General features: G+C 42.4%; 1 protein-coding gene across 1 annotated transcript; it reads right to left on the bottom strand.

Moving 5' to 3' along the window:
• Positions 1 to 6,829: 6,829 nt before the first annotated feature.
• On the bottom strand, positions 6,830 to 7,985 carry LOC133041262 (leptin receptor gene-related protein-like). The gene has a single exon (XM_061121724.1). The coding sequence runs from the start codon at positions 7,977 to 7,979 to the stop codon at positions 7,584 to 7,586; it is 396 nt and encodes a 131-aa protein (XP_060977707.1). The 5' UTR covers positions 7,980 to 7,985; the 3' UTR covers positions 6,830 to 7,583.
• Positions 7,986 to 10,151: the final 2,166 nt, after the last annotated feature.

Below are 10,151 nucleotides of genomic sequence, written 5' to 3' on the forward strand. Positions count from 1 at the left end.
CTGTTTTGTTGTTGTTTAGTTGCTTAGTTGTGTCCAATCCCAGGCTCCTCTGTCCATGGGATTTCCCAGGCAAGAATATTGGAAAGGGTTATCATTTCTTTCTCCAGGGGACCTTCCCAGCTCAGGGATTGAACCTATATCTCCAGCATATCCTGAATTGTCAGGCAGATTCTTTACCACTGAGCCACCTGGGAAGCCTGAGCAGAGTTTGGGCTTGGGGTAGTAAATTCAAATAAGTAACAAGATTTGTCTACACAGGCTTCTCAGCTATGAATTCCCTGTCTCTGATGATAAGGGTTTCCTCCTACCTCCAGATGGAGGGAGTGCACCTTTCCCAGGAGAGATTTATTTCTTGCTTTTCAGGGAGACAGCAGTCAGAACTTCCTACTTGCATTATCTGCTTCTCAAGCAAGTCCAATTAGAAATGATCAATATGCCATTGTGACAAATTTGGGGATGGCCCACCCTGAATTCCAACCCTGAGTACTTGCTTCCAACCTGAGGCTTAAAGAGAATGGAAGGGCCGTATGATCTTAGGCCTCAGGTATCAGGTACAGCTTCCTGTAGGAGGTGAAGCTGACTACTTTATAGAACTAATTTCCAGGTGATGAGAACAGGTTTTCAGGAGTAGAAATAACTTATGGACCAGGCAGAGGAAAAGAGAATACAGCACATTCAAAGAATTGCTGGTTCTGAGAAGCTGTGAGACAGAAAGTGAGCAGGGAACAACTTTTTAAAAAATGACTTAGACATTGAAGACACAATACAAACTGGCTAGAACCAGCTGGGTCCAAAATGGTGGACAAGTCAACTTCCACTGGACCTTGAGCCACAGTATACCCTCACTGTAATACATCATCTGGTAAATGACATACCCATAGGCACCATGACAGTTCCAAGGGTGACCATGAGGGTCAAAGAATGGACACTGGCCCCAATTCATGGCAATCTCTGCCCCTTCCTAAAATAACTGGAATACTCACTCCTCTCACTCGTTAACCTATGAATTTATCATCCCTATAAAAAACTGACAAGTTTGCCCCCTGGTACCTCTTACATCTGAGATGGCCCACACTCTGTCTATGGGGTGTGTATCTCCCCGAATAAACCTTCTTTTGCTTTACTATGGCTTATTCTTGAATTCTTTCCTACATGATACTAGGAACACACACTTGGGATGTGTCCAGAGATGTGCCTGAGATCTGGGATGTGACTACCCTCTCACACCCCACTTTGTTTGCTTCTGCAAAAAGTTGGACGGAGAAGGACAGGGAAGAAAGAAAGAGGCCAAGTAGTCTCTTTTAAAGTCTCTGTTGTCTTAAGTTTTACAATTGTTTTAGCTGTCTCATCAGCACATGTAATTTTTTAAAGACCCTGTTGGTTAGAAAGATTGAAGGTAGGAGGAAAAGGGGATGGCAGAGGATGAGATGGTTGCATGGCATCACTGACTCAATGGACATGAGTTTGAACAAGCTCCGGAGATGATGAAGGACAGGGAACTCTGGCATGTTGCGGTCCATGGGGTTGTAAAAAGTCTGACACGACTGAGTGACTGAACAACAATTCAGCCCACACCATCCATAAACATGAATACGTAGGAAACTGAAATTAAAAACAAACATAATAGAAGCCTTCTGACTGCACAATGTCAAATCACTGTGAAGTTTCTAGCCACATTCTGAGTGGCACTGATGTGGAGCTTATGAGAGCTGCTGGTCATCCCTCCAGATTTGTGCGTATCTGTGGTGGTCCTGGGGGCAGAGGTCACGGAGGCTTCCAAGAGGAGGTTACACTGAGGTGCAATTTTAAGAAATGGTAGGCATTAACTGAGGAAGAGTGAGAGCTAGACGGAAGAGCATCTTTAGAAGAGAGGAACAAAAATATGTGTTATATGATGAATTGTGTCCCCTCTTCTCCCCCAAACAGATACATTGAAGTCCTAACAACTAGTACATCACCATGTGACCTTTTTGAAAATAGGTTCTTTACAGAGGTAGTCCAGTTAATGTAAGGTACTTAGGGTGGGCCCCAGTCCAGTATGACTGGCGTCCTTAAAAAACAAACATTTGGACACAGAGATAGACATGAAGAGAGGAGGCGATATGAAGACACAGGAGAAGATGGCCTGGCCTTTGTTTCCACCCTGTTCTGGATCTACAGTTCCCTGTTCTGCACATAGGACCTTGTTGTTTATCCATCCTACAAATAATTGCATCTGTTAATCCCAAACTCCCAGTCTTTTCCTTCCCTACTCCCTTGCAACCACATATCCGTTCTCTATATCTGTGAGCCTGTTTTGTAGATAAGTTCATTGTGTCATATTTTAGATTCTGCATATAAGTGATATCATATGGCATTGTGTGTCTGTTTTGTAGATAAGATCATTTGTGTCATGTTTTAGATTCCACATATAAGTGACATCACATGATATTTGTCTTTCTCTTTCTGACTTTCCTTGCTTAATATGGTAATCTCTAGTTCCATCCATGTTGCTACAAATGACATTATTTCATTCTTATGGCTGAGCAGTGTTACATTATATATATATATATATATATATATATTATATGTTATATATGTAACATTATATATATATGCCACATTTTCTTTATCCATTCATCTGTCATTGTTTCCATATCTTTTGTAAATAATGCTGCTATGAATGAGAGGTAGATGTATCTTTTCAAATTATAGTTTTGTCTGGATATACTCCCAGGAGTGGAGTTGCTTGATAATATGCCAACTCTCAGGTGGTGCTAGCAGTAAAGAACCTGTCTGCCAATGTGGGAGATGTAAGATGTGGGTTCAATCCCTGGGTCATTACAATCCCCTGGAGGAGGGCTTGGTAACCCACTCCAGTATTCTTGCCTGGAGAACCCCATGGACAGAGGAGCTTGGTGGACTACAGTACACAGGGTTGTATTGGGTTGGAGATGACTGAAGTGACTTAGCATGAATGCATGCCAACACTATTTTTAGTTTTTTGAAGAACCTCTTGCTCTATACTGTTCTCCATAGAGGCTGTACCAAGTTATAGTCCTACCAACAGTATAGGAGAGTTCCCCTTTCTCCATACTCATTTCATCATTTATTATCTGTAGATTTTTTTGAAGATGATCATTCTGACCAGTGTGAGGTGGTACTTCATTGTAGTTTTGATTTGCATTTCTCCAGTGATTAGTGATGATGAGCATTTGTTCATGTACTTATTGGCCACCTGTATGTCTTCTGTGGAGAAATGTCTATTTAGGTCTTCTGCCCATTTTTCAAAAGGGATTTGGGGATTTTTGTTGCTGACTTGTATGAACTGTTTGTATATTTTGGAAATGAAGCCCTTGTTGGTCACATCATTTGCAAATATTTTCTCCCACTTGGTATAACCTCAATTTTAGACTGTTGAGACTGCCATGGGAGTGCATTTTTCCAGTTCCTCCTGCAACAGAGATCTCAAACATGCAGTGGAGTAAACAAGCTTAAGAATTATTTCTTGTTCACATATCAAATGGGAATAAACAGTCAGAAGCAGAATCAATGGCTTTACAATGTTGAGGGTCTAAGCTCTATCTGAATTGTCATTCTATGATCCCTAGACTGTTGACCTAATCTTCATGATAAAGATTTATTAGTACCACATCCCAGCCAGTGGGTAGGGAGAAATGCATTTTCCTTCTTCTTTAAATGCAGGAGCTAGGGTTAACATGCATATATATCACTTCACTCATATTTTATTAGCAGGAGCTTAGTTACATGGCCATGTCAAGCTGTGAGGGAGTCTGAGAGATGGAGTCATCTCTGTTCTGCGTGGTGATGTGTCCAGATAAAAGATGGGGATTCTATTACTAAGAATGATGGGAAGAGCAGATATTGGGAGTGGTAGCACCACTATTTTTTATCCTTCTCCATATCCATTTGCCATCACATCCTGGCCCATGCCCACTCCTGATGTCTTTCCTTTTCTTTGTACTTGCTGACACCATGATGGAACAGCCCTTACAGCTTCATACCTTTTGTCGTATGAGAACCTTTTAGCAGACCTTTTTGCCTCCAGTCTCTTTCCACCCTCCCCCAGTGGCCATTCTATTGTGCAAATCTGATCATGTGGCTCCACTCTTTGGAAATTCTTCAAAGGCTCCTTTGCCCAGAGCAGTGAGATTTTAACTGCAGATTTCTGAATCCCTGAAATTATATGCATATTCGCACACATGTGCATTTGTCCAAAAATAGCTTCAGAGTCTTCAAGGGGTTGGTGATTCTCCCTCAAGTTATAGGCTCAAGTCCAAATCCCTAACAAATGTACAAGTGAGAATGTGTCTACCAACCTTCTTCTTAAATCTCCTCTCCAGTCACTTGCCCTTTGCAACCGAAACCCAAGACCTCCTGAAATGACTCTGAAAGAGTGGGCCATGCTCTTTCACACTACACATCTTTATGCCTGCTGTTCTAACTGGAATACCTGGGCAAACTCCAATGCATCCTCATGCATGTGTGTGTGTGTGTGTGTGTGTGTGTGTGTGTGTGCTCAGTCACTTCCATTGTGTCTGACTCTTTGTGACCCTATGGGCTACAGCCTGCCTGTCTCCTCTGTCCATGGACTTCTCCATGCAAGAATACTGGAGTGAGTTACTGTGCCCTCCTCCAGGGGATCTTCCCAAAACAGGGATTGAACCCATGCCTCCTGCACTGCAGGAAGATATTCTTTACCCCTGAGTCATCAGCTAAGGCGCTTGCATCCTTAGGTATGTGTGTGCTAAGTCACTTTAGTTGTGTCTGGCTCTGCAACCCCATGGACTATAGCCCACCAGCCTCCTCTGACCATGGGATTCTCCAGCCAAGAATACTGGAGTGGGTTGTCATGCCTTTCTCCAGGGGAGCATGCCAACCCAGGGATCAAACCCGTGTCTCCTGCATTGACAAACGGGTTCTTTACCAAATGCCACCTGGGAAGCCCCTTATGCATCTTTATGGCCTAGCTCAAAAGCCACTCCTTCTGGAGGTTTATCTGACTTCCTCTTGTTAAGTCAGTCTGTAGCATAATTTAGACTTCCGTTATTTAATTATTTCACTGTTGCTGTCAGCCTGTCTGTCTCCTCCACCAAACCATGAACTTTGACGCCTAGGACCCAGAATTGATAGTACATAAATGTTTACTGAATAAATGTCATTAGTACCTCCAAATCCTGGAGTGTTCTTTCTAAGATGTAAATCTGAGAATTGCTTCCTATATTTCTATTTCCTTCAATCCAAACTTGTTATATAGTGGCTTTCTCTCTGGTCTCATCTCACAATCCCTCCTTTTTTCTACTTCAGGAACAGCTGAGTTCTTCTAATGCTCCAAGTGAGTGTTCTCCCTCATCTTGAGTCTTTATGCACACTTCCTCAGCTCCTCTTTGCCAGCTAATGCCTAGTCATCCTTCATATAGCTTACACATCCCTCTTGAAGCCTTCCTTGGCTCCTCCTCACCCACAGTCTAGGCTGATGGTCTCACTTATGAGTCTTCATCATACCTTGCAACTTCTAAGTTGCTACATGCATCATTCTGGGCCAAGATGACTTCTTCGTCTCTCTTGTCTGCTAACCTGTAAGTTCTGTGCCTAACTTGTCTACCACCATGTATACCCCCAGCCCCAAACACAGTGCTTGGAAGGGAGTAAATACCTGACAAATCTGTCAAATGAAGGTTAGATAAATGAGTTTCTCAATCATGAATCAAAAGCTTTTCATTGCCTTTAGAACAAAGATATCACAGATCTAGGGTCTTTTATGATCTGGTTCCCATGTATTTTCAGTCTCATCTCTTCCAAATCTACCTTTTGATCTCAGGGTCTCTCTCAAACTCTACATGGCAGTTCTATCAAATTGAATAAAGATCTCCAAATGCTGGCTCTCAAATCTTTCAGCCTGGGCAACACTGGTCTCTCTAACTGCCACATTCCCTTTTCTCTCTCTCTCTTTTTTTTTTTTTTTTGTGTGTTAAAAGTGAAGTTTATTACAATATAGTAAATGCAAGTGTTATTAAAAATGCTGGTTAAAATCATAAAGTGTTTATACAATTTTTCTAGTATAAATATTGGAAATAACAACTTTAACAATTCTATGAGTACACAGTACATTGAAAACATAAAATCACATGCAAGGCTAAATATCACTGCACATTATCATTTTAGGTATCATTTTTCTGATCCCAGCATCATTCCAGAATACAAAGGGGTTACAAACGTCAAGGTTTCAGTGTTTTGAATGTATGTCAGTTATCACACATTAATAACGATTTAAAATCATTGCTTATAGTCTAATCAAGTGGTTGTAGTTCCAATAATTCCTTTTCTTGATAGGTCTTGGACAAAAAGTTGAGCTAGAAAAGCTGTGATTACAAAACCTAGGATGACATTAATTCTCAACGATTCATTTAAAACTGGCATAAAGTGTTATTAAAAGTCCTATAGGACATGGAAGACAACAAGTACATCACATGTAAATAAAATTAAGCAGCTCACCCTCTGCTTGCTTACTTGGCTCCATGTCTCTGTAGAAAGGAGAAGCTGAGCCATAAAGAAGTGCGGGCCACTCAGAACTGCTGGGAATGTGTGTTTTTGGGGGGTTAGGGGGACTGGTGAAGGTGGGTAGGAAACAGCACAGGGAAAGACTTGGGGAGAAATGTCAGACTATAAAGGGAAATTAAACAGTATTACTTGTCCACTCCTCCCCATCCTGCTGAAGCAGGGGACAGTTCCAGTCCAGCCTCCATCCACTGTCTCCCAGCAGGGGCTCTGTTCCCCTCCACCATGAAGACAGCATTTGCTTTTCAGACAATGTGAAGCCATGGCTGTTCGGTACTGAGAACACTTCCCAAACCTGAGGAACAGCCTATAAATTATGGGTTTGGACACTGCACAAACCAAGGAGAATCTGAACTAGGCCTCAACATGAGCAGAAGGGAAACAGCTTTTTCCAAGCAGCTAATGCCCACACAGGCTAAGTGGTTCAGCCAAGGGGACAGCAATGCTTATTTCTTCATGAACATGCTTCTCAGACTTTCATGTGCATAGGATTCACTTGGGAGCTCACCAAAGTGAGCTGGGTTGGAGGTGGGGCCACAGGTTCTGCATTTGTAGTTAAGCTCCTATGGACCACACTTTGAGATGCTGATGCTCCTAGCCTATGGACCATACTTTGAGAAGCAAGAGTCTGCAACACAAAGACGGGGCCACAAGTATATGCTGGAAGTCCTGAGGAGAGCTGAGATAACCCCAGTGTTATAGACCCACCCAAACGCATCCCTGGGCTACAGGTGGAGACGTGGCACAGAGTGGGCAAATGTATGTTGACGTATTTTCTGACAGCACCATACTATGACTATATGAACAGCTGAACAACATAACTCAACTTGAGTGAATTGGAGAAGTCTACTGGTTGGGAATAAAACTAGCCTTTTCCCCTTGTAGTCCTCCTTAAAGTGAACATGATTACAAAGGTATAAAACACCAGCGTATTAAATTTCATAGTAAAAGGCCACATGTGCACACATATACATACAGCATGAATTCTAAGAAATTAAATGCATTTTATCAGGATAAAGCAGGGGCTACCACTGCTCCCAGCTAAAATCATCTCCTCTTCCAAATACAAGGAAGAAACCTTGAATTGTAAGGAAAATCACTGCATTGCCTGCCAGCACCAGACCACAGGCTCCCCATTTGATCACAGACACACGAGCAAGAATAACAGGAAATCCAAAGGCAGAAACAACAATTCCTGTAGTGAAAAAATAAGCCAGTTCCCGACAGGCACTACTTGTTGCATCGGAGTCATATGTTGCTCGTTTGGCAGTGAAATAGGGGATGGGAGAGATGGCGTGGAAAATCAGGACAAACAAAGGCCAGTAAACGCCATAATCCTCTAAGGCACATCCCAGCATCAGAAAAGTCAGCCCAATAGCCCCACTGAAAGATAATGCCACAAGAGCTTTAACGCCAGCCATGTCTCCCGAGCTCTCCCTTTTCTCTTTATCTCTCACTCCTCTTCCTTTTCTGGCTAACATCCACTAATCTTTGCATTTTCAATTAGACCCCCTTTTCTCTAGTATGCTCCCTTGACTATGATGAGCTCTGGTGCACTTTGTTGATATCCCTATCATATTCTGGACTTCCCGCTAACTGTTCTGTTTCCCCTAGTACACGAAGTGGCTGTCTGAACTGTTTCACTGTGATGTCTGTAATTTGAGCCCAGCAACTGCACACAGTGGGCACCCTAAAAATATTTGTGAAAAGAACTGTAATTATCAGGTCTTAACTGTTTACTATTAGCAAGTGTGTTTTATCATCTTAAAGCAGATTGCATGCTCCATGAAGGCAGTGAGGGCTATTGAAATACCTGTGAGTCTCTCCCAGGCCTGAGCCTAATACCTGTCTCCAGGCAGCCAGATTTATGCTGCTTGGAAGCTGTCAGGCACTTGACACATGTCTTAATCAGTGGAACCTTGACCCAGTGTCCTGGTTAGCCTGGAATTCAGATCATGGTAACCTTAGATGCTGGTTTCCTAGCGCGGACCACAGCTCCTTTCCAAAGGCCAGTGCTGGAAACATTGTCAGGCACTTGGCCAGTCTCAACAATTATTTGTGGGGTGAGTTCTAGAGCAGTGACAATGTAGAGAGGCAGGCTATTCTTGTTCATCTCACCTTGTTCTAGGCTCAGACATTCCAATGGAATGGCATGGTTATAAGAGCTGAGATCATATATTTACGTTCCAGAGTCAAGATGAAAAGAAAACTTATTTAAAATCTCAGAAAGGGTGGGAAAAGTCTTACTGATACTTCCTCAATGGCTTCACATTCTAGGAAAATAGTTCCCTTCTGTGGTAAATAACCTATATTTAATAGCTGGACTTGAATGAGATAATTTAAAAAAATGTGACCAAAAACAAGTTACCATCCAATGAGATGCAGACTAGTTCTAGTTCAGTCATTCAGTCGCATCTGACTCTGTGATTATATGGACTGCAGCACACCAGGCTTGCCTTTCCATTACCAACACCAAGTCCATTACTCAAACTCACGTCCATCAAGTTGGCGATGCCATCCAATCGTCTCATCCTCTGTCATCCCCTTCTCCCGCCCTCAGTCCTTCCTAGCATCAGGGTAGTTTCCAATGAGTCAGCTTTTCACATCAGGTGTCCAAAGTATTGGAGCTTCAGCTTCAGCATCAATCCTTCCAATGAATATTCAGGACTGATTTCCTTTAGGATGGACTGCTTGATCTTCTTGCAGTCCAAGGGTCTTCAACACCACAGTTCAAAAGCATCAATTCTTTGGTGCTCAGCTTTCTTTATAGTCCAACTCTCACATCCACACATGACTACTAGAAAAACCATAGCCTTGACTAGAGGGACCTTTGTTGGTAAAGTAATGTCTCTGATTTTGAATATGCTGTCTAGGTTGGTCATACCTTCTGTTCCAAGGAGCAAGTGACTTTTAATTTCATGGCTACACTAACCATGTGCAGTGATTTCTGACCCCCCCCAGAATAAAGTCTCTCACTGTTTCCATTGTTTCCCCATCTATTCGGCATGAAGTGATGGGACCAGATGCCATGATCTTAGCTTTCTGAATGTTGAGTTTTAAGCCAACTTTTCCACACTCCTCTTTCATTTTCATCAGGAGACTCTAGTTCTTCTTCACTTTCTGCCATAAGGGTAGTGTCATCTGCATATCTGAGGTTATTGATATTTCCCCAGGCAATCTTGATTCCAGTTTGTGCTTCATCCAGCCTGGCATTTCGAATGATGTACTCTGTATAAAGTTAAGTAAGCAGGGTGACAAGATACAGCTTTGATGTACTTCTTTCCTGATTTGGAACCAGACTGTTTTTCCATGTCCACTCCTAACTGTTGCTTCTTGACCTGCATACAGATTTCTCAGGATGCAGGTCAGGTGGTCTGGTATTCCCATCACTTGAAGAATTTTCCACAGTTTGTTGTGAGTCACACATTCAAAGACTTTTGTGTAGTCAATAAAAAGGAAGTAGATGTTTTTCTAGAACTCTCTTGCTTTTCCAGTGATCCAACGGACTTTGGTAATTTTGTCTCTGGTTCCTCTATCTTTTCCAAGTCCAGTTTGAACATCTGGAAGTTCATGGTTCACATACTGTTGAAGCC

The sequence above is a fragment of the Dama dama genome, chromosome 20 (assembly GCF_033118175.1).
Source record: "Dama dama isolate Ldn47 chromosome 20, ASM3311817v1, whole genome shotgun sequence".
Lineage (NCBI taxonomy): Eukaryota > Metazoa > Chordata > Mammalia > Artiodactyla > Cervidae > Dama > Dama dama.